Below are 24734 nucleotides of genomic sequence, written 5' to 3' on the forward strand. Positions count from 1 at the left end.
TCCTGTGCAAGTAGGCCACCCACCAATATGTTTCCTGATGATGGAAATGATCAATATGAGAACTGCCAAGATATGCCAACATATACCTCCAAGCCCCAATCCAGCTATTGCACCCACCCTGGGAATCCAGTGCCTGGGGCAAACAGAGGTAAATCCAAGGACAGACAGCAAATGATCCAGTCTAGAGGCCCAATAGTCTAGGGAGGACACACTTGAGTGCTATGCTTGAATGTGACTTTTGTGTGAGTGCTCTTCAGTATATCCAAAGGTTGTCACTCCTATTTTACAGATGAGCAGAGACTAGGGGAAGGCCACAGCTAGTAATCAACCTTTGATCTCTACACATGCTATAGAACTCTCCTCTCACTTCCTGTCACTTCCTGCTACAAGGCTAATTGAGTCTCTTTGAGAGTGCTGGTCTCAGAGTCACCCCCACCCCATTATTAACACCCCAATGGGACCCACCACCCCCACTGGCGGCTATTAACAGATACCTTTCCTCAACGAGGATGAGGTCAGAGCCCCAGAGGGCCCAAGGAGGATGAGGTCAGAGCTCTCTGGCTGGTGCAGATGCTAAATAATTCATGCCACTGCTGTAAACGGGGCTGTAACTTCCTGGAGGACCCAGCCTGAGACAGCAGGCAGGAAGTCTGCTTAGCAGCCCCCTGAACACAACCTTGGCGTGCCCTCTGCAGAGCCTGGGGGTGGGAGGGGTGCTGGTCTTGGTGAGAATGTTGGTTGGTTGTCTGTGCAGTGACAGCTGGGTAAGCCATCCAACCTTTCTGTATCTTGCTTTCTTCTGCAAGAAGCCGAAGTGCTGCTGCTGAACAAGTACAATGGGCCACAAGAGCAAGCTGGGTGTGGCCATGACAGGGCCCCCAGGCCTGGGGCAGCTGTTTGTGATCATCTCTGGCCCAGCATGCCTTTCTGTGAACAAAGCATTTTAACAAAGATGAAACGGTCTGTGCCCTGCCAGGCATAGCTGGGTAGTTATCTGAGGGTGTCCCCTTTCCTACCGTACCCCTCCTACATCTCATGTGGGAACCGTTTTGTCTCTCCGCCTGGCCGGTTAAGAATTCAATGTTTGTTTGTTTCTTCTATGTAGTCCTGGTTATCCTGGACCTCACAAAAGATCTGCCTGCCTCTGTCTTCCAAAGTGCTTAAAGGCTTGCAACACTGTATCCAGTTGAGAATTCAAATGTCTCTCAGAGGCCTGGTTTTCTCCCTTAAAGTCTCTAACCAGAGAAAAGTTAGTTAATCAAACAGCTACTGTAGCTGAGATGGGGGAATGGGGAGAGAGAGGCAGGCAGGACAGCTGACACAGACATTCCACAATCACTTAGAAACACACAGGAACAGAGGCAGTAACCCCTCACAAAGAAAGGGCAGTCATTTAATTCTGAGCAGTTACAAGGTTGAACCTCCCTTTACATCCACTATAGGACTTAATAGGGTCCGTGTTACATCTATTAAGGGATAGTGGCCTGCAAATGATGAGCTTGGATCAAGCCTGGACCTACTTGATGTCTCCCACTCAAGGCTTGTGTATGATACAGAGCTGTCCATTGGGAGGCCCCCAACCCTCCTTAAAAAAAGTACTTTTTTTTTTGGTTTGGTTTGGTTTTTTGTTGTTGTTGTTTGTTTTGTTTTTGTTGGTTTTTTTTTGAGACAGGGTTTCTCTGTATAGCCCTGGCTGTCCTAGAAATCACTTTGTAGACCAGGCTGGCCTCGAACTCAGAAATCTGCCTGCCTCTGCCTCCCAAGTGAAAAATGTACTTCTCCACTGGAACTGGAACTAAAAGACACAGGGTTACCATGAAGGGTAACCATGACACTCCCAAATAGCCTACATCCTCCAGGAGCCTCCCATCACTTCTCAGCTTCAGCTGCAGGCAGGCCTTGGGCTATAAACACAGCCACACCCACAAGCTACACACCAAGGGATGTGGGGCTTTCTGCATCCTAAAGGACTCACTTAAGACAGCAAACTAGTCCCTCACTTACTGCGGCAGATCTTGGGGCTCTAGATCAAGAACAGCGTGAGGTGCATGGAGACCGGTTGCCTTGTGGAAGGACCAAGCATCCTCAGTCAGCAGAGAGCAAGAGGAGTAACATTTGGAGGTATCATCCTACTCTGTGGGAACCTTTCACCCAATGATAAAAGGCACTGGTTGCTGGAGGTGGCATGAGAACTAGGCATGGAGGGCCTGCCTTCTAGGGAATCCACTCATCTTTACCTCTACCTTGGCACCAAGCAGGACTGGGCTGAGGGCCAAGTTAGCACACTTGGGGGAAAGGGTGGAGAAGAGGCTCTGTCTGGTACCCAAGAGTAGAACAAAGAATGATGCTCTGGAGATCTCTAGTCCAGGGTCTGGTACCATGACACCATCTCAGCCACTGGTGTCAGCAGCTTGCAGGCCTGAAAATGGCCCTCTCTGACCTGGGTGGCTATCAGGTGCCTCCGGTGCATGTCCTAAGGCCAAGGACACTCCTCTAATGTTGAAAGCAGCAGATCCTGTCCAGGTGTCCCAAGGATGGCTGCTGCCCAAACTGAGGTAGAAACTCAAGACGTCTTTCCGTAAGCGATCTACAGTCCTGGACCGCACATCCCACCAGGCGGACACAGGAAAGGTTCAACTCACCCTGAGAATGCAGCCCTGAATCCCACCCACATGTCCTAAGGGAACTCCCAGACCCCATGTATGTCCTGGTAGCCCAAGCAGTTGCTTACAGAACCTGTGAGATCCAGGTAATTCAACAATATCCACATCTGCACCTGTCCCAGGAGCTACCCCAGGAAGCTGGCACAGAAGGCAAAAGCAGACTGGGGGAGATTCAACCAGGGGATTAACTGAGATACAGAAATGATACAAAGCCCTAGTGCCACTGTGGCCCACTGGCTCTTCAACTCTGATGTGGGTTCTCTGTGTGGTAGGGCTGGACAACAAAAGCTGCCTCAGGTGGGACCAGTGTAACTGCCATCTTCAATGGTGATGGGCAGTGGGGAGGACAGAACAGGCAGACTGGTCCTGCCCTGATGAGGGGACATGACCCACTGAAGGTATAGTAGACTCCGTCCAGGTTCAAAGGTGCTGGGACCTGAGACCCTCAGGTCATGAGAAACAACCTGCCCAACCTAGCCAGTGACCTCCTAGACTAGAAGGTGCAGCAGGCCCTAAGTAGGGTAAGGGACAACTTCTGTTGTGTGGTTTGTCTCCAGAGACTCACAAAGATTCACCTGATGTCCATTGTGAGACATGCCGACGGGTTACCAACATGGCCAAGAAGGTCCGTCACACACCGGACGTTCACAGCGGGACAATAACCTGGAGAACCACATGGGAACACAGACATCCTGAGGGACCACTGTGACCTGAGGGATGTGTTAAGGCAGGAGATGGGAGTCAACAGTTCACTCCCTGTAGCTGCAGTTTCTTGGATACCAGGAGGTTGGGATGGGCAAGGGACAGGTGGCCCCTATGAGCACCAGTCACATATTTCAGGCCTATCCCAAGGTCCCCACTCAGTCCACTGTTTCAAATTGGTGGCCTCTGGTCCCTCCCAGTTCCAAGGACAGGTGGGAAAGCTGCTGGCCCTGCTCAGATGGATGCAGAGCATTGAGGGATCCGGATGAGGTGTGGTCCAGGGAAGAGGGCATCTACCATCTTGTTTTATTAGTCGGGGACTGATCCTAAAGTAACCAGAAAGAACAAGTGTCAAAATGGAAGATTCTAATGCTCACAGCCCAAGTACTGAATTGGACTAAGAGAAAAATTTAAAAAGTCTCAATCAGTCCTCAGGAAGCAATGCCATCCAAATATAGATGTTTGGGAGAAGTCTAGAGTCTTCTTCCAATAATCCTTTTCTCTCAACAACAACAACAAAGCAACCCTATTTTTTCCCCCTTACAACTGGTGTCAGAAAATAGCTTCTGGCTAGTCCATAACAAACATGGATGGGCAGGCTCTCAAGTCCCCTTGAAGAATCCGGACTTGGCATCCAAAGTTCAGAATATTGTCCCATCCATGAGGAACAGAAGCAGCTCAGAGCCCAGGCCACTGGTCTGGCTTCTCCCAGAGAGGGCCAAGGACAAAAGCTGGGGATATCAGCCTGGCTAGTCTTGGTTCAGCCACCTAGAGACTCTATGGCAAGACTGCGTCACTTTGCTTACTGTAAAAGAGGTTGGGGGGCTAGAGAGATGGCTCAGCAGTTAAGAGCACTGACTGTTCTTAAGGTCCCATATAACCCTGAAGTGACAGCATTCTGAGACTTTGGCTCTGGAAATGGAGAAGGCTGGTCTTGTCCTGTTGGTTGACCTCTCCCACACCCCTGCCCCCCATATCCACCAACCATGGAAATGATCCTAGGCTGTTGGGGAAAGATTTTTACTGATCCCCAAATTTTAAGCACATGGCTGGCCTGCCTGCCTGACTGTCTTGTTAATGCCCATTGTAAACAGTTCAGACTCACTACAAGCCAACCTACTCAGGCAGTGTAGCATGATCTCAGAGCCTGGAGCACAATGGCAGCCTGCCTCACCTTCTAAAGGAGGGAGAGGCCAAGATGAACAGATCCCCTCTTAACCCTAGAACTTCCCACTGGTGGGTCTGCCTCCCCCATTCTGTCTCTTAATATAGCCAGTGGAAGATAAGACCCAGTTTGGGCCGGGCGTGGTGGCGCACGCCTTTAATCCCAGCACTTGGGAGGCAGAGGCAGGTGGATTTCTGAGTTCGAGGCCAGCCTGGTCTACAAAGTGAGTTCCAGGACAGCCAGGGCTATACAGAGAAACCCTGTCTCGAAAAAACCAAAAAAAAAAAAAAAAGACCCAGTTTGGACACTCCCAGGTGCAGGGCTGTACCCCAGACTGAAGAGCCCAGATACTCATTCTGATGGTAATCAATGGCAGACACACTAGAGAGTCCTGCCCGGGAGGAGGCGCCAGCCCCTTACCACAGGAACCCAAGCGCATCAGCCCTAAGGACTGGATATCAGGAAAAAAGGAGGCCCACGGATTCCCTTAGTGAAAGCAAGGAGTCACGGGAAGTAAGAACCCAGTCAGAAACCACAAGCCCAAAGCAAGAGTTAATAAAGCAGAAATGTATTTATTAGGCACCCTTACTCCTCACAGAGGAGCAGGATCCAGCCTAAGGCATCCTCTCTGAGCTCAATGGAGGCTTATAGGTGTCACCGGAGAGTGTAGGCATAGAACCAGCCACCATCCCAAGCAGAACACTATTTGGATAGAGTTAGATCGCCAGAGGTGGCCCTGGCATGAAACAGGGCAGGCACCTGGACTCCACAAATACTGGGTGGGAGGGGCCCTCATGGACACCCAGCCAAACATCAGCAGATCAGGGGCTCTGACCCTGAGGCATAAGCTACCCTGAACCAGTAAGTAGGGAAGGGAGCCACAGAGCATAGGCTCCCTAGTGGTCCCTCACCCAAACCAGGTCCCGAGGGCCCTCTCTAAATCAACCTGCTTCCTCCTGGCCACAGCTGCTGCCTTAGTCCCACACGTAGGGATTTCTAAAGACCTGAGAGATCTTGCCGTCTTTTGGTGGCGTGGCCACCTGGTGGCTCTGGACCATGTACATGTCTTCGGCCCGCAGGGTTGAGTTGGCACTGCCCATCACCTGGCTGTTGGCGGTGGCCCGTGGGAGGATGACGTCGTATGCACCTTCAGCCTGGAAGGAAGAACAGGCGGTCTCACAGTCAGGGCATCAGGAGCCAGGTTCCGCCAGGGCAAATGCACAAATACCCAGCTTCCTGCAGGGCTGTGCCTGCCAGCTCCCACTTCTTGACCCCTCCACCCCCATTCCTCCAGGGCCCTATTGGCAGGATGGAACAGATGACTCTACCTCTGGAAATAGAGAACTGGACCTCTGAGTACGGAAGAAGGTCCCTGGCCACATCGGGGCTTCCCAGGAGACCCTGTCTCTGAGTTCCTACTCCTAGGTTCTTGGGGAAACCTCAGGTCTAGCAGACAGATGCTCGCATTGAGTTCTACTGACCGACTGCTACCATGCACAAGCTTCCTTCCTCTTCAGTCTTACCTGAGTCCCTAAAATGTCACTGCAATACCTGCTACCCTTCTGCTAGGTCCTGGTTCATAGAAATCTGGCCCCAAATGCTCTACCTGGAAAGAACATGAACCCCTGGGGTGGTCTGACCTGTCTTATCACGGTATATGACAGATGTTACCACCAAAGCTATGAAGCTGCCAGGATCGTGTGTGTGTGTGTGTGTGTGTGTGTGTGTGTGTGTGTGTGTGTGTGTGTATGTGCTGGTCGTGGTGGTGGTGGTGTGTCCCTTCCTAGAACATCCAACCATGCTGGCTGTCTAGGATACTTAGATCTGGGATCTTCAACTCAGAAATGCACCAAAATTATCAGGACTGTTTGTAAAGCCCCACCTCCAGTTGAGCTCCACTCCCTTGCTGGGCCCCATCCTGAGATAGGCTGGCAAATGTTTAACTACTGGGATGGGAAAGCCCCGAAGTCCCCTACAGATCTGCCTTGGGGAGTTACTCTTTTCTAGGTAGAACCCAAGCTACCAGGTGATGTCAACCCTCACCCCCAATTCCAGATTCCCCCAACCCCGCCGTCAACACGGAAGTCACATTACTGTGTCCACCGCAGACCCAATCTGCACTGTCAGCCAGTTCTCTACTGCTGCTCACTCCGATGGCCTGTGGACCACAGGGTGTGAGAACCAAGCAGGAACAGCAGCCCAGTTCAGCTTGCCCTCCAGACTGGGAGAGAGAGGCTGGGCCAGCTCCACGGGGTTCATGGTGTGAATGAAAACTGCCCGGTTCTGCTCCACGGTACAGCTTCACCCTTGGAAAAGAGCTGGGGCTGGAAGGCTCCAACACACCAGCCAGCCACCCCCTGCTCCCAGCCGGAGAGGTGGGGAACGGATGGGAACAGCACCCTGCTGACCTCCTGGCTTCCTGTTCCCAGAATCCTGCCAAGGCAGGTCGCTGACCTCTCTGGCAGTCACTGCCAGCAGAGGGGAGGACCACATATGGAGTGGGAGTCTACTCCACCTCCTTCCTGTTCCCACAGCCCCGTAGCTAATGGACTACTGCTCCCAGAGCTCAGGAGAGATATAAGGTCAAGGCATGGAAATAGGGTATCATATAGCCCAGGCTGGTGGTACAGGTTGTAGCCAGAAATTGCCCTTGAACCCCTGAGCCTCCTGCTTCTGCCTCCTGAGCTCTAGAATTACAGGTATGTGCCACCATGCCTGGGCCTCAGGGTGATGCCATGATTCAGGGTAGGTCCCACTGCATTGTGCTGGAGCCCAGGGTTGGTAGGGTTAATGCCCCCAGGAGAAGCTCACCATACCCTAATGCCTCAATCCAGCCTGCACAGCCTCTCTACCACACACACACACACACACACACACACACTCTGTGGCTATCAGCCAGGTCACAGGAACCTTGAGGGACCCACTCACCGGGCCTTTGTGCATCAGGGCCATCTCGGTGGGCTGGTACACGCTGGTCAGCAGCTGTCCATTGTAGCCACTGTAAGGTGACACTGGTCTCTTTGCTGTAGGGAAAAACAAGCTCAAATTTTGAAGATTTCAGGACTCTCAGCTCCTGTCTGTCTCCCCCTCCCCCACACCAAGCAATTCTCCTGGGCATAAGGAAATGGGGTCCTGGGGCCCGACCGGTGGTGACCTGTGAGTGAGTCAGTGGACCTGGTGCCCCTTCCCATATCTGGTGCGCTTTTGTTTAGATGTTCAGAAAAGTACTGCATGGCTTCCTGCTTGTGGGATGGACATACACACACACACACACACACACACACACACACACACACACACTCCCCCATAGCTCAGAAAAACACGCTGTCAGCAACCCTCACATCCCTATCCACCCCCAGGGCCAGAGGCCAAGAGGGGCACACAGGCTTTGGGCTGCCTTCCAAGATGGCCAGCCTCCAGCCCCCACCTCTACCACCATGGACCCACTGCCAGGCGCAAGGAGAATACAGCTGAAACCCCACAGCTTTTTGTGTTCATGTCCTCTCAGAGCATGGGTGGCTATGGTATCACACTACAGCCGCACAAGGCCCAGCCAGGGAGCCTACGCACCCCACCTACCCTGGGCCCCCTGGCAAGCACCCAGACAGATTTGTAACTCTCTGCACCTTCTGGTGTGGGTTTCCCATACTGGGCGCCGCTGGGGTACTGGAGGAAAGCTGCTAACCAGCTGGAGGTGGCCAGGTATATGGACTTCAGCAGTCTCCTGCAGGGCTGAGGAACTCTACAGCCTGTGCTGAACTCCTAAGTGCTGGGTTCATGCTATTGATTTTTCTATGGGGGGGGGGGTGTGAAATAAATAAAATACTTACAAGCCTAGAAATTACTCTATGAGAAGAAAAAGACCAAGAACTCTCCAGCTTGCTGACGGAGTATGGAGGGAGGAGCAAGGGTCGGGGCAGAGGTTGCTACACCTTGCAGGACCTGCCCAGGTCCTCTGGCTTTCTGGCTTCCTTAATGACGCCTTAATGCCTCTATGTGCCAGAAACCACCCCAGTGTGGGGAAAGCGTCATCTCCATGGTGTGGATCACAGACGACGTATGTGCCACTGCCTTCCACAAAGCAGTATGAAGCCCGGTATGCACAGAAGACGCCAGGATTGCTGACTCTAGTGTGCCCATTGCCTCTTAACTGAATTTCTGTCAGAGATTCCAGAGCCAGTATGTGATAACCAGGTCATCATCAACGTAAACAGCTGGGGTCCTGCAGAGCTCTGGTCATGCCTGAGAGGGAGGGCTACAGCTTGTAAGCCACAAGCCCTGTGTCTTAGCACAGATGTGAGCCACAAGCCCTGTGTCTTAGCACAGAGCCCAGCACACAGCAGGTCTTCCAGTTAAGGAATGTGCTGCTGAGGTCAATATGGGCATGGTGAGCATTGCTGGAAACTGAACTGGGGTCTCAAGTCTGCTACAGAAGAACTTTCCCACTGCCTACGTGCTCCATCCCCGGATAAAGGGGTTTTAAAGCAGAAAACTACAGACATCTTTCTCAAGAGAAAGGCCAGCAGTAAAAGACATGGGATGAAAGTCGGTAACAGCCAGGTCAGGGAGCTTGCCACCAAGCCTGGCAGCCTAAGTCTAATCTCCAGAACCCACATGGTAGGAAAGAAATAACTGACTACATAAATAAGTGTAATTAAAAACAAAAAACCCAAAAGCTGGAAAGGTGGGCATTGGTGGTGTGTGCCTTTAATATCAGCACTCGGGAGGCAGAGGCACACAGATCTCTGTGAGTTCTGGTCAACAGATTTGAGTTCCAGGCCAGCCAAAGCTACACAAAGAAACCCTGTTTCAAAAACCAAAACAAAAGACAGACAAACAAACAAAACCCAAAGCTGGAAATACTGGCATATACCTATGATCCCAGCAACTAGGAGAAGAAAGGATCAGTTCCAAGACTCAGCCTCAGCTACATAGTGAGTTCAAGACCAGCCCAGGCTACATGAGATCCTGTCTATTCACACACTCGCACACGCACGCACACGCACACACACACGCACACGCACACGCACACACACACACACACACAGGACGTCTTGCCGCACCTGAGGCTGGTTCGTCCATAGAAAATGCCTTGTTCTCCACAAACATGCTCTGGCCCGTCTGCTCCTTCAGGATGGTCTCGTAGCCCACCCCTCGGGTCGGGTACATGTCCCCCTGGTAGCTCTGTTCTGGGCTGGGTTTGGTCACCTGGGAGACCTCAGGGATGACATAGAAGAGGACAAAGGTCCAGGCATTGGCGGCAAGGGCAATGGCCAGCGTGGGGTCATCCCAGGTGGGGCTATGGTGCTGCTCGTTGCCGTAGGTGTACATGACAATCCATACCACCCAGATGGCAATGGAGATGACAGTGGTGAGCAACACAAAGACCCCGTGTTTCTGCCAGCGCTTGAAGCGGCCACACAAGGTGGGCCAGGCTCCTAGGAAGGCCGTCAGCAGCAGCAGCATTACGTAGATGAGAGCCATGACAAAGTCCATGTTGGCGATGGCACACGGAGAGGCCATGGTCCCGTCGGCACTGACATTGCCCAGGGGGCTAACCTGGCCACCTCCCCGTACCAGGGTGATGATAAGCCACTCGGTGTTAATGATGACCTCCACAAGGGTGAGCAGCAGCGCCACGGTGAAGATCACCCAGCCTCGGGGCCCGTGGTTCTTCCGGGTTAGGAAGTTGAGGGAAAGGACGTGGGCTACCAGACAGGAGAAGCAGATGGCAAACAGGACCCCAAAGAGGAAGCGTCGAGAGGCACAGGTAGAGAAGTCCGGCTTCACCACACAGGCAAACACGAGGCAGAAGAGACCCAGGGTGCCCAGCAGGAAGAACACCTGGGTCCCCAGGAGGCTCCGCTTCTTAGTGTCCTGCACAAATGGAAGGCTAGCCACGAGGATGATGGTTAGCACGAATGTCGTGATGATGCCTGCTCCAGCCACTGCCTCCAAGACAATGCCCCAGGCCCCCGAGCGGTCACAGAGGTTGTAGTAGAGGGGATCCAGATCTGGGCTGCAACCAGGTGGGGCATGACTCTGGGCCAAGGCTCCTGGGAAGAAGAGAGGCAGTCCTAGGCACATCAGCAAGATTTTGTGAGTGGCCATCCTGGCTCCCAGGCCAGGCTTCAGCTGGGTCCCTAGAGACGGGAAGGACAGACAGAATCAGTCCTCCAAGGTCAGACATCAGTGAGCACGGTATCCTCTCCTCGCCCCCCTCCCCATCCTGAAAAAGAGTTGATCAGGAGACATGTTCTTCTAGGCTTCAGAATCCTTATTTTATGTATCTTTAATTTTAGAAATTGTATTTTACGTGTGTGGGTGTTCTGGTTGTAAGAATATCTGTGTACCCGTGTGTGCCCGGTGCCTGTGGAGGCCAGAAGATGGTGTTGGATCCCTGGAACTGGAACTACAGTTGGTTGTGAGCCATTACATGGGTGCTAAGAATCGAATGTGGGTTCTCTAGTAGAGTAACGCAGGTTCTTAACCACTGAACCATCTGTCCAGCTCTTCAGAATCCTTAGCCTAAAAGTAACAAAGGCTTATCTGAGTGGAGAGATGAGACCCATCTGTCATTCTTATTCCTGTTTTCGTTTTTTTTTTTTTTTTTTGGTTGGTGGTGGTTTTGCTTTGTGCGTGTTTAATTAGGTTTTTTAAATGTATGAGTACACTGTCGCTGTCTTCGGACACACCAGAAGAGGGCGTCAGATCCCGTTACAGATGGTTGTGAGACACCATGTGGTTGCTGGGAATTGAACTCAGGACCTCTGGAAGAGCTGTAAGTGCTCTTAACCACTGGGCCATCTCTCCAGCCCCCCCCCCCCCCTTTTCTTAAACAAGGTTTCTCTCTACAGTCACAGCCCTGGCTGTTTCAGAACTCACTTTTTAGACCAGGATGACCTGGAAATCACAGAGATCTGCCTGCCTCTGCCTCCCAAGTGCTGGGATTAAAGGTGTGAGCCACTACACCCAGCTGCCATCCCTATTCCTAACCATGGAAAAAGGAAACCTTCTTAACTGCTAGAGAGATGGCTCAGTGGTTAAGAATGCTGGCTGCTCTTCCAGAGGTCCCAAGTTTGATTCCCAGCACCTGCATGATGGGTCACAGCAGTCTGTGACTTCCAGTGCCAGGGGTCTAACTCCAGTCTCCTCAAGCACTGTACACACATGGTGCATGTATATCCACATATAAACATACAATAAAAATAAACTTTGAAATCTAACAATGACCTTTCAGTGCCCTTCTTAACCCATCAAACCTGGGTTTAGATATTCTCTGAGCTCTTGGAGCTAGAAGCCAAACACACCACCACTCAGCACCATCCTTTCTGCCTTGGGACTTGCAGGGCTCAGGTCAGACATGGTGCCTATCAGCTAAGTCCTGGAAATGCCGTAGTTTACGGTAATAGTTACTCTTGGTTGGCAGCTTGACTACATCTGGAATTAACTAGAATCCAAATGGCTAAGCACACCTGTGAGTAATCTCCTCCTCCTCCTCCTTCTTCTATTTTATTTATTCACTCTACAGGCCAATCACTGCCCCAACTCTTAGTCTGCCCCTCCCACAATCTCCCCCACTTCCCCCCATACACTGTCTCCTTCTTCTCTGAGAGGGTGAAGGCCACCCAACCCTGAGGTATCCTTCCACCATAGCACAGTAAGTGGAATTTTTTTCTTTTTTCTTTTTCTTTTTTCTTTTTTTTTTTTTTTTGGTTTTTCAAGACAGGGTTTCTCTGTGTAGCCTTGGCTATTCTAGAACTCACTCTGTAGATCAGACTGGCCTCGAACTCAGAAATCCTTCTGCCTCTGCCTCCCAAATGCTGGGATTAAAGGCGTTTGCCACCATGCCCAGCGGAATTTTTTCCTTAATTAAATCATTTCATGTTGAATCTTTGAAGTGAGAAGAGCTTCTTTCATCTGGGCCATACTTTCTACTGGGAGCCTACATAAAGGACACAGAAGAAAAGAAGGAGGAAGAGGAGGAAGAGAAGGAAGAGGAAGAAGAAAGCTCTTTCTCTTTGCCTGCTTGCCCTTCCTCACACTGGTGAGTCCATTAGAGCCTACTTCTTGAAGACCTGCCGAGACATACAGCCTTGAGGACTGAACTACTCCTGAATCCTTGGACCTTCTGCTAGTAGATAGCCATTATTGGCCTAGCTGAACCACAGCCTGTAAGCCATATTATATATATATATATATTATGTTCATTCTGTAAGTCTTGTTCTCTAGAGAACCCTGACTAACAGCCACGTAGCCGTGTATTCCTCAACTCAATCAAAGAACTTAGCAAGCACCTATTGCAGGAATAACCTACAGCTAGGAAAAGAAACAGTTGAGGATTCGTTTCTCAGCTCTTCTGATTTGCTTTCTGTTGCTTTGAAAAACAGGATGAGCAAAAGCAGCCTGAGGAGGATTTACTTGGCTTACAGAGCACATTCCCTCATCCAAGGAACCCAAGGCAGGTTCTTTCTTTCTTTCTTTCTTTCTTTCTTTCTTTCTTTCTTTCTTTCTTTCTTTCTTTCTTTCTTCCTTCCTTCCTTCCTTCCTTCCTTCCTTCCTTCCTTCCTTCCTTCCTTCCTTTCTTTCTTTGTTCATAGGGCAGGGTCTTGCTATGTAGCCCAGACTGGCCAGAACTCACTATATAACCCCAGCTGACTGTGTGACTCAGTCTCCCGAGAGCACAGGGTGGATGGCAAGACTGGCTTTGGTTTTCCACTTTTACTCCTAACATAAGCGGATTCAGGCTGTAGAGATAGCTCGGATTTTAATAGTTTTTTTTTTCCCTTAAAAAAAGAAAAAAAGAAAAAGGAAAGGGAGGGGGGTAAAAAAAATCAAGAACCAGGTGTGGTAGTACACACCTTTAATCCCAGAGGCAGAGACAGGAGGATCTCTGTGAGTTTCTGAGTTTGAGGCCAGCCTGGTCTACAGAGTGGCTCTAGGCTAGCCAAGAGTATACAAGAGAAACCATCTCAGAAAAACAAAAACAAAACCAAAAAAACCAAAGTAATTGACTAACCATAACAGCAACAGCAAAAGCTAACATTAGGGTGCACACATACACACCCCAAGAACTGGGGAAAGACAACAAGACCCCAAGGGGATTAGCCTTTAATGGAAGATGTGAAGACATTGGAGTGAAAGGGGGAAATGGCCTATTTTATTAACACCAGAAAAGTAACAGATCACCCCACGTGCTCACCAGAGCCATACTTAAGGTTGTAGGTTTGTGCCAAAGAAGAAAACCAAAGCTAGCTGCCTTGAACAGTTTCCCTGTGTGAAGGGTGTCATCGGTGAAGGGAAGTTCAAGGTCAAATCTGAGCAACTAGGGAGAAAGCTCAAAGGTGGAACAGTTCCCTGCCATGTGTACAAAGTACTAGGTTCCATCCTTAGCACTGCTACGGCCCCGCCCCTCAAAAGAGATACACTTCAGAAATTTCCCATTCAAAACTATACATTTACTTGGAATGAGAATGGCCCCTTTAGGCACCTTCATTTGAATGCTTGTTCCTTCCTAGAACTGAAAAAGATTAGGAAGTGTGGACTGGCTGAAGGAGGTGTGTCACTGAGGGTGGGACTGAAGTTTTCAAAAGCTCAGGCCATCTCCCCAGTCAGATCTCTGTGCCTCTGGTTTGAAGATAAAGGTGTGAGCTCTCAGCTACTGCTCCAGCACCATGCCTGCCTGCCTGCCTGCCTGCCTGCTGCCATGTTCTTCACCAGGATCACGGACTCCCACTCTCAGAAACTATAAGCAAACTCCAATAAACTCTTTCTTCTATAAGCTGCTCTGGCTATGGAAAAACAGAGCTCTAACATCATGTTTAAAGACTCTAAAATAAGCCATTATAAAGCCCCATACTCTGTAAGCCATCTCACGTGTTCAAGAAACCAGTTGTAGCTGGGCAGGCATGGTGGCTCACACCTTTAGCCCCAGCACTTTTGAGGAAGAGGTAAGTAGGTCTGAGTTCAGCCTCATCTATATAGTTAGTTCCAGGCCAGCCAGGGATACATGGAGAAGAAAAAAGAGGAAAAATAAGTAAGTAAGTAAATAAATGAAGTATCTCTCTGCCTAAGCAGGAGGAAGGTCCCTGAAGCCAACAACCAAGCTTTCCTTGGATGACAGCACCCACTAGTGGCCAGCAAAGGCATGGCACTATGAGGCAGGGCTTTGCTACTTATACCTGGCTGGCCTCAAAGTTGTGGTAATCCTCCTGCCTCAACCATCTTAAGTATGGGGGATATAGGCTGAAGCCACCATTTCCTGGCTAATTTTATGTATACAAAATGTCAAGTTCCATTTGATAGAAAATATATAACCATAACTTGTGGGGCGCCGCTATCTTCCGGTACTGAGCAATCGCCATTACAAGATGGCGCTCATTTCCTCAGTACCAACTAGTAAACATCTAGTTTGCGCCTGCGCTGGAAATCCCCGCCCCGGGCAGCTCGCGCCTCAGGGATAACATCATATGGGGTGATCAGTGTTGAGCCAATCATGGCTTGCCACGTCCGAGGCGGGGAGAATTTCCTATAAAAAGGAGGGGCTCGGGCTGCCTGGGGTCTCCGGTTGTGAAGCTTATGCTCTCCCTCTCAAGACGCATAAAGCTTGCTGCAGAAGAACCCTATTGTGTGTGGTGTCCTCATTCGCGGGCGAATCAGCGAACACTCACAATAACTGATAAATAAAAAGTCACCAAATCAGAGAAAATGACACAAACCTGAGGTTAATTGAAGTGAAGACTCACCTAATATGTGGGTGGCACCATTCCCTCCTTGGCTGGTGTTTCCAAGGAGACAGGAGAGGGTGAACCAAGTACCAGCATTCACTGCTCTCAGCTTCCTTGACTGCAGATACATTTTAACCAACTGCCTCAAGCTCCTGCCTCTCCCCCCCCCCTCCCCAAGCCAAAACAAATCTTTCCTTTAGTGGGCTTTCTGTTGGTTATTTTGTCACAACAGGAAAAGAAACACAAATTTAAATAAAATTAACATAATAAAAATGATTTTTTTCACATTTTCTTCCCATGCCCATCTTTTGCTTTTTACTAAAAAATTGTGTAAATTGTGGGTGTTTTGCCTGCAAATATACCCACACAGTTCCATACTATAGGCAAGAAGAGGTTGTCAGAGCCTCTGGAATTCAAGTTACAGGTGACTGTGAGCAGCCATGTTGGTGCTGGGAATTGAATGGATCCTCTGGGAAAGTAACCAATCCTCTTAGCCACTGAACCATCCCATCATAATAACGTCTTTCTTCTTTGTCTTACTTATTTATTTATTTATTGAAAATTTCAAGTGATAGCCTGGAGTAGCTGCAAATATGTGTCAATCCCCCTGCCTCAACTCTAAAGTGCTGGGATTACAGCACTTTGGCCACCCCAGCTTTTGCCCTTTGAAAAAATTTCAGGGCTCAGCATGGTGGCACACACCTGTAATCGCAGCACTTGGTAGGTGAAGGCAGGAAGATCAGGAGCCCAGATCCTTAGCTATATAATAAACGAGATATCAGTCTAAGCCATAAGAAATCCTGTCTTAGTTCCAGGACAAACTAGGGCTATACAGAGAAACCCTGTCTCGAAAAACCAAAAAAAGAAAAAAGAAAGAAAAGAAAGAAAGAAATCCTGTCTCAAAAAGGAGGGTCAGGGGACAGGAGAGCTGGCTCAGTTGGTAAGAGCAGAACATGTTCTTACCGAAGACATGGGTTGAGTTTCCAGCGTCCACATAGCATCTCACAATCCTCTGTAACTCTAGTTCCTGTGGTCTAATGCCCCCTTCTGGCCTCCATAGTTCTTACATGATGCATATAAACTCCCATGGGCACACACATAAAAATAGTAAAATAAAAATTCATGTAGGCATCTATTTCCTGGCTTTTCCTCAGCTATCGTCTACCTTTAACTCCTAAAAGAATATGAGTACTTAAATAAGTGTAGAGCTGTTTTCCTAAATAAGTACCGTTTTTAAAGCTAGTTGCTCTCCATTTCTAATGCAAAAGTTCACGGTCCCTGCACCGACACTGTGTATTGGTAAATCAATAAGTGTCACTGGTCTTTACAAGTACTGGGAAGAGAATGTCCACAGGAGTTAATAGGGAAGGAACCATGCCCAGCCATCCGAGAATAAGTCATAGGTAACAAGATCAAGGATCCTAAATATCCGGTGTTTCAGTAAATAGACAACAGCTAGAATGTGAGGTGCACCCACAAATTTAGAATGGAACCCTGAGAACAACGGAGAAGCATCAGCCCTTGGGAGGGTTTCTCACCCCACCTCCCTGGGTCAGTAATTTATGGAAAGCGATTGGGAGCGGGACATAACCCGGCAAGACAGTTTTTGCCTAGCCTATGTGAGGGCCCTAGGTTCAATCCAACACTGGGAGATGGGTAGGGATATAGATAGACTAGGCAATGCTTCTGAAACTACCGGTATTTACTATGTATCTCGGAAGACAAGGCCCAATTGCTTTTAGAGTTCTGGAAAACACAGAGATAGTCAAATACAGTTGCTGGCCTGATGCTAGCTAAGATTAGTAGGTATGCAAAAAATGATACAGATAAATGCGCTATTTATAAGAAGTACTCCAGGAAGACAGAGAGTAAGGAGCAAGAAGAAAAGACCTAGTCAAAAGCATTTTATCAGAAATTAGGGATGTGGCTCATATATTTAGCATGCATGAGGCCTTCAGTTTGATCCCCTAACACCTCAAAAAAGGGAGAGATATGTCAGTCAGTACGTGCTTGCTGAGTAAGTGTAAGGTGCTGAGTTTGAATCTCCACCATCATATAAAGTATGCACCTGTAATCCCAGCTTTGGGGAGGAGGGGACAGGAGGATCGCTGGAGCTTTTCAGCCAGCCAGTCTAGCAAACTGGTGAGCTCCAGGTTCAGTGAGAGATCCTGGCTCAAAAACTTAGGTGGAGGGTTGAAGAGATGGCTCAGAGGTTAAGAGCACTGACTGTTCTTCCAGAGTTCAATTCCCAGCAACCACCTGGTGGCTCACAACCATCTGTAATGGGATCCGTCGCCCTCTTCTAGTGTGTCTGAAGACAGCTACAGTGTGCTCATAAATGAAGAAAATCTAAAAAAAAAAAAAAAAAAAAAAAGGTGGACCCCCCTCAGGGAACGTTCTAGGGCATGGTGAATAAAATGTCAAGAGCCAGAGGATGGGAGGCGTGCTGAAAAAGTCTGACTTCCAGACATGAGATGGCCACTGTACCCAGGAACTCACTGCAGCCATTATTACCAATACAAGATCAAGCCAGCAAGATCAGTCAATGTTCCAACAGGCTTAGTAGATTATTAACAAGGGAGGAAAAAAGGAAGAACACGAAGTAGAGAAAGGAATGTGCTAGAGGCGCCTGCGGGAGATGCACTGTTTACATCCATGAAATTGCCAAATAATAATAATTATATATAATATATATATTTCAAGACTGGATCTCCATATGTAGCCCTGGCTGCCCTGAAACTCACTCTAGAGACCAGGCTGGCCTCTAACTTATAGAGATCCTTCTCTGCCTCCTGAGTGCTAGTATTAGAGGCATTCACGGCCATTATGCCTGTTTAAAGATAATCTATTAAAAATTCAAATAATGAAAAAAAAATCAAATAATGGGCAGGCAAGATGGCTCAGTGGTAAAGGTGCTCGCTGCCTAGCCTGACCACCTTTATTTAATTATCTGGACCCGGAACTGATTCCTGTAAGTTGTCCCTAACCCCCATGTGTTCCAACACACACACACACACGCGCGCGCAAAAACTAAAAGTTAAACCAATAAATAAATGAAATAATAATAAAATAAGGTGGAGATCAATACAGGAAGACTCGGGATACAATCTGAAAATACCACATAAAGCATTTTACTCCGTATTTAGCAAAACCGCACCAAGAATGCTAATGCTGAGGGGCCTGGAGAGATGGCTCAGTGGTTAAGAACACTGGTTACACTCTTCCAGGGGATTTGAGATTGATTCCCAGCACCCACATGGAGGCTCACAACCATCTGTAACTCCAATTCTAGGAGACTATATGACACACTCTTCTGGTCTCTCTGGGTACCAGGCACACACATGGTACCCAGATATACGTGTGTGCAAAACACCCATACACATGAAATTAATCTTTTTTTAAAGAATGCTAATAGAGGTAAATTAATAAAAAAATAAATTGTGCTAATAAACAACAATAAATGTCAATACCCCGAGTCCAGCCCCCAAAGTCTGAGCTAGAGAAAGAAATCCTTGTGTGTGGTGGCGAGTGTGTGAGCCATGGTGGGCAGGAGTGAGGGCCTATTGAACCTGACCGTGGCTGCGCTTTCAGAGAAGTGTCTGGCACAAAAGCACGAAGCAACCTGTTTACTGAAGCCAATGTTTATCCAGTGTAAGGAGCAAGGCCAAAGGAAGCACCATAATGGCCAGATCTGGAAGATTCTTGCCACCCCCACCCCTTGCAACCCTCTCCCCTCAAAACACACACACAAATCTGGGGACTTGGGAGATACAGGAGGAAAGGATGCCACAGGCCATGCTTCAGGTTTATACCTGATAATAGCCAGGTCATCCCAAGGCAGGGGATATAGGTCACTGTGGGCATGTCCAAGTACAAGGTCCTGGCTTCCTTCCCCAGGGAAGAGGGAGAAGGTGAAGTCCCCAGCATCCCCACAGACACTGGGCCAGGATTAGGGAATGGTTCAGTCCTGTCCTACTTCCTCTTACCTTTGCTACAGGAGCAGCTTCAGCCTTGACCTGTTCCTCACATCTCACCTCTGTCACTAAACCACCAGCATGGAAAACTGGGCTGCCCTGAGACGTACCATCCCTGCCCTAAAATGCCTCATTTGCCTGCTTCCACCGAAAACAGAGAGTGTGTCAGGGGGGAAGTGGAAACAGTCAAGACGGGAAATTGGGATGCTGGGCTGGACTCTCTCTCTCCCCTGTGTGGGACAGAGGTCCCTGAGGTGAGCAAGACAGTGGGAGAGAGCCAGGCATAGTGACTTTAAACCTAGGAAGCAGAGACAGGCAGATCTCTGAGTCTGAGGCCAGCCCTGTCTACATAGTGTGTTCCAGGACCATCAGAGCCACAAAGTAAGACCCTGTCTTCAAACAAAACCAGTAACAAGAAGAAGAAGAAGACAGTTGAAGAGAAGAAAGCACAGAAGAGCTCAGACCAATCCTCTAGTCCGGGAGTACAGATTCAGCCAGATTCATTTGATTTTTTGTTTATGTGTATGAATATTTTGCCTATATGTCTGTATGTGTACCGTATGTGTGTCTGGTACAGAAAAGAGCATCCCCAGTACTGGAGTTATAAACAGTTATCAACTACCACATGGGTGCTGAGAATTGAATCCCAGTCCTCTGCAAGACCAGCCGCTGCTCTTAAGCCACCTGCTACCTTTTAAGATGGTGGCTAAAAGGGTAGACAGGGGAGACCAGCTCTGCCTAAATAGCTTTTGGTGTACCCAGCCCCCTGCTGTGGAGTGCCTCCCCCCACCCCCCACACACACAAAAACACATACCCTACATCTAGACTGAGCCTATACCAAGCTCTTGAGCCTGAACTTTTGAATCATATATGTCCTCCCTACCAGGTCTAAGTCTTGAGGGCTTGTGAAGAGACTTTGTGTCTTCACAATAATATCTTCTATTCTTCCAACACAGGGTATTGTATCCATCTCTACCAGGAGTAAGACCGGGCCCTAGAAGTTTTAACAGCCGCAGCCAAGGCTCTACTTCAGATTATTTTCTGGACAAAAAGGCTTTTAAACTTCACCTCCCTAGAATCAAGCCTACAACTATGTTTAGTCACCTCAGCAAACAGCCTCTCCTCAGGGTCAAGGTGACCTAGCCCCCGACTCTGGGCAGTGCAATCAAGGTCCAAAATCCCCTCCCTCCTTCTCTCTGACTTCAGAGGGAGCAGAGAAGCCTGGGCAAGGCTGGTGGGCTGACGACCAGCCCTGGCCGGTTTTAAGCAGTTGCAGGTTAGGCAAAGTAGACCTTCCCCTTCCTACCTTTCCGAAAGAAGAACATCCCCTTCATCTCTCCATCTCCAATCAGCATCCAACACACACACACACACACATACACACACACACACACATACACACACACACACCACATCACCAAGGGAAAGAAGGCTATCTGGTAGGATCAAGGCTACAGAGTTTGACTCAAGCCAAAGACCATGGCTACCTAGGACCCCATTGGATGTAGGGACGGCTCAGCCAGGGACACCACAGAGCATCCTTCTTCCTCCCTGGCTGCGTCCCCTCAGCAGCTGACCTGGAAAGCTGGGTGGACACTTGGCCAGCCTTCCCCCATCCTCTTATCCCCCACTTCCTCCTTTCTGGACAAGTCAGTCCTATTGTCTCAGCCCTCTGGCCCTCTGAGCAGTAGGCTGGTCTACGAACCCGGTAAGAACGGACCTGGAGAGATGCTAAGGAGGATCCTTAAGAGGCACGGAAGGATCCACAGCCCGCTTACTGTCCTCCCTTTCACTGGACCAAAATACCCCAGCACTCCGAGTCTTAGATCTTCTCAGCAATCAAGGGTCTGCTCTCCGCTTGGAATGTGCCCCACCCCCATCGCCAACAGCACTCCCTCCCAGCCACAGAACAGACCTTGTTGGGGGGATGGGGTTCTCCAGGAGCACAAAGCCACGCTTCTATATATTCACGTGTCTGTACTTCAGGATCAAGATCGTGAAATCTTAAGTAATGATTTAGAACTTTGTAAGTGTAAACGTGTGGGCGCGAAGTAGAAACGGAAAGCGCTCTGGAAAAACCAGGGGTGAATAAGGGGTGGGACCCAGAACATAGGCCTCCACACGGAGAAGCGCCGTAGGCCTCTGAAATTCCAAACTTCCCGCGGAGAGACCCTGAGCCTTCACCTCCCTATTCCAACTGGACTGTGTCTACACTCTCGCGCCCCTGAAAGTCCGAACCGAAAGAGCAAAGGACCAGGTTCTCTGTCCCTAATTCCTCTGGTCACAGAAACCTGCCCTCCCCACGCACTGCCGCGAAATAAGGAAAGGAAGCCAACCTACAGTCACAGTCGACCGTAGCCTCCCACTGCGAGAGTGGATAGAGGAACAGCTCTCTGACACTTAAGATCCCTTGCGGAACACCCTCGGCCGCAGAACCTGGCTTCCCCGAGCCATTAAGTCCCCAGCTGGCTCGGGTTTGGAAACTTTCTGCGAACTTGCAGAGTGGGTGCATCGTCACCCACCCCTTGGGTTTTCACCGGGGGCCTCGGCCCTCTCCCTTTCCCAGCCAGCTGGACCCAGCCCTTCCTGCCGGCCGATGGCTAGGGCGGAGCGCCGAGGCAGCAGCCCTTACCTGGGACGCGCAGCCAGCCCGCTCCGGCGCCGCGCTCAGAGCCAACTTCGGCCCCAGGCAGGGCGCCGGCGGGCGTAGGAGGGACTCAAAGCAGGGCGCGGGGCCAGAGCCCGTTCAGGCGGGGTGTGATCAGGCCTGAGCAAAGGTGCGGGGGGCCTGCCTCCCAGGGACCCCCGACTGAGCTGAGCGCGCTCAGTGGCTCGCTCTCCCGCCCGCCTCCCTAGGCACAGTGCTCCCCTCTCTCCGCCAGGGTGGGCCGGGCTGCATCACCGTGACATCACCTCCATTCCCGGCGCTCCTCCGGGGCCAGCAGCGCTCCAGGTACCAGCAATCCTAATCCCCAGTAACAAAGCGCGCCCGGCCCTGCCCCCTCCGACTCACCTCCAGGCTCGGCCGACGCGCACTTTCGGGTTGGGAAAGGCGATCGGAGTTTCTGGCCAAACTGACTAGTGGGTTGTTGCTGTTTACTGCCACGCCCCCGCACGCGGGCGCGCGCGCACTTGCGCGTACTCACTTTCTGGATTCGCCTTTCTCTCCCGAAAGAGGTTCGGGGTGCAGCCCAGTACACCCCTAGGCTGCATCTCCCAGCGATCGCACGCACCCACAGACGCACGGTGGCCACCTTGGCGCGTCTCCCCGTGACAGACACCCAACCTTTGTCACTTTCGTCCTGGCTTTCTCATGAGACACATGCCTGGCACAGTTCGCTGCTCCGGGCTGGAGCGAGGAACTCACTAGGACACAAAGTCCGTCTTTGTCACGGCTTTCGCGCCCCCTCCCCTAGCGAGCTTGCACACGTGGACACAGCACATACGGAGCGTCCTCCTCTCGTGCGTGATCCTTCCCGGAGAGCCCAGTCTCCAAGATCACGAGGGAATGTCACGGCGCACGTCCCTAACTCTGTGGACTGAGTCCAGAACCCCTGCGAACTGTTGGCCAGAGTCTTTGGCCGCCTGACTACCCCACGCCCGAGTTTCTTACAACGCGGGCTCCCCTACCCGCCTCCCGGTTCCCTGTGGTGGCCTGTCCTAATTAGCCTTCTCAGTTTTGTTCCCGAGGTAGTGTTTAACAGGATCCCTGTGGTCTATGCTCTCCTGGCCACGTTGTTGCTGACTCTGAGTCCAGCCTCTCCCGAAGTCTGGAGACCTTTCCACGAATTCAGATTCCCCCTGAACCACACCCCCACTCCCTGCCGGGGGGATCCACCCTTTCTCCTCCAGCCCCGGGAATCTGCTGAAAAGAAACCGCAGAAATAGGGAAGCGAATCCCAGCTGAGGCCTCTCTGGCCCAGTAAACAAGAGATTTTTTTCTTTCCGGCCACTTTCTCTGGGGACCTGGGATCCCGCGGGAGTGAGCTGTGCTGTCTTTGGAGCACTGAGTGGGTCTGGTTGCATTGCGCTGTATCCCCGGAGGGGACAAGTGGCAAGAGCAAGGGAGAGGTTGTTGGGCCTGACAGGGGCCTTGGGGACTCTGGGGGAGGGCAGGGAGTCGGGTCTCAGGGTGCGGGTTCTCGCGACGCCGAGTTGCCTGGGGGATCGCCAGGAGCGCGGTTGGAGCCAGCCGGTGGCTGGGCAGGCTGCAGGGCGTGTTTGCCCAATCCTGGGCGCCCGCGAGGCGGGGGGAGGGGGGGAGGCAGCTGGTCACAGGCGAGGGGATAGCCAGGTGGAGGAGGGCAGGGAGCTAGTGACCCGTACCTCCCCGACTGGCTGTGTGTTTGCGTACCTCCATCTATGACAACCTGGAGTCTAAACTCAATGAATCACCCGGAGTTGCCGGAGCGATAAAACCTTAGGCCGGTTCCTCCTCACCGCTCTGTTCTTTTCTGACTCTAGGAGGAATGTTTATTTGGGGGGGGGGGGCGGGGAGAAGCCTGTGGGGCCCAGACTTTCTAGAACCCTGAATCCTTTCCTGTGCCGTGTAGTTTCTGTCAGGTCTGGGGAATGTGGCAAAGCTCGAACTATTTCAGTGGGTGGCTGCTGCGGGGGTACCCGCTCCCATTCCTAAATCCAACTCCCAGCCCAAGGTTAGGGATCTAACGCTCAGGTGTCAAGGCTTGAATGGAGCAGGCAGTTAGTGCCCACGCTAGCTAGAAAGGCAAACAGACTGGTTAGACCTAAGTGAACGGACTAAGTCTCCCTGGCCTCTGCCTGCTTTTCATTAACTAGGTTGACTGATGCCTAACTCTGCTGAAGGTTTTTGACATCTGTGAAAAGCCAGCTTAGGGTGGGGGTGGGGGTGTCAGGACCCTGCAAAGGATCTCAATTTTCTGTCTTCTCTTTTCCCTACAGTCTCCAAAACTATATGACTGGTTTGCCCTGCTTCGTGGCTCACACCTGTAGCTCTAACCCTTGGGAAGAAGAGGCAGGAGGATAGAGAACTCACAGTCATCCCAAGACCACCCTGAACTACATAAAATTCTGTCTCCAAACAAAACCACCACTCTTAGCCCCTGCTTCCCACCAGGCAGGGTTATCTATCTGGCCTGGTTACCCACTGAGAGTCACTTAAAAGGGACTGTCCCACTGGGGCTGAGCCCTGCCCTCAGCTAGCCTTGTGAGGCAGCTGGCCTTAGAAAGGAGGCCAGTGTCTGAGAACTCTTAGCTCTTCTCTGTTCTCTAAGGAACCCCTTCTGTAACAAAATCTGCCTTCAAAGGACAAAGCAAGTCCCTGGGGCAGATGGCTCCCACCTCTGCTTCTCCCAGATCCCTGCTCTGCTCTGCTTAGGTCTTTGGAGAAAGAGTTGGGGATCAACAGGGGAAAGTTCTATGGACCTTCTCTGACTCCAGCCACAGGAACATCTATGATCCCTAGTGCCTCTCACCCTGATTGAACCCAACAATCTGCTCTATCTGCTCTGTATACTTGAGTTC

At 50.6% G+C, this 24734-nt stretch overlaps 1 protein-coding gene across 5 annotated transcripts; it reads right to left on the minus strand.

Annotated features, from left to right (window-relative positions):
* Positions 1-1356: 1356 nt before the first annotated feature.
* Positions 1357-22779, minus strand: Gprc5c (G protein-coupled receptor class C group 5 member C). Of its 5 annotated transcripts, none has more exons than XM_021177095.3 (5): positions 22379-22779; positions 9594-10673; positions 7459-7553; positions 5535-5684; positions 1357-3691 (listed from the first exon to the last, which is right to left on the minus strand). In XM_021177095.3, the coding sequence occupies exons 1-5, from the start codon at positions 22443-22445 to the stop codon at positions 3659-3661; spliced, it is 1425 nt and encodes a 474-aa protein (XP_021032754.1). In that variant the 5' UTR covers positions 22446-22779; the 3' UTR covers positions 1357-3658. The 5 variants fall into 5 exon arrangements, with proteins under 5 accessions (XP_021032754.1, XP_021032756.1, XP_021032757.1 ...); XM_021177097.3 differs by having other exon boundaries at positions 22246-22521; XM_021177098.3 differs by lacking the exon at positions 22379-22779 and adding an exon at positions 22146-22233.
* Between the last annotated feature and the right edge of the window lie 1955 nt (positions 22780-24734).

Source organism: Mus caroli, unplaced genomic scaffold (genome assembly GCF_978045245.1).
Source record: "Mus caroli unplaced genomic scaffold, Mus_caroli_1 scaffold_13, whole genome shotgun sequence".
Classification (NCBI taxonomy): domain Eukaryota; kingdom Metazoa; phylum Chordata; class Mammalia; order Rodentia; family Muridae; genus Mus; species Mus caroli.

Coding starts and splice junctions, on each gene's coding strand:
- Gprc5c (XM_021177095.3), bottom strand. CDS start 22,445: ATGCAGCCTAGGGGTGTACTGGGCTGCACCCCGAACCTCTTTCGGGAG. Junction 7,554..9,593: donor TATGGACGAACCAGCCTCAG/GTGCGGCAAGAC, acceptor TTTTCCCTACAG/CAAAGAGACCAGTGTCACCT. Junction 3,692..5,534: donor AAGACGGCAAGATCTCTCAG/GTCTTTAGAAAT, acceptor TGGTTACTTTAG/GATCAGTCCCCGACTAATAA.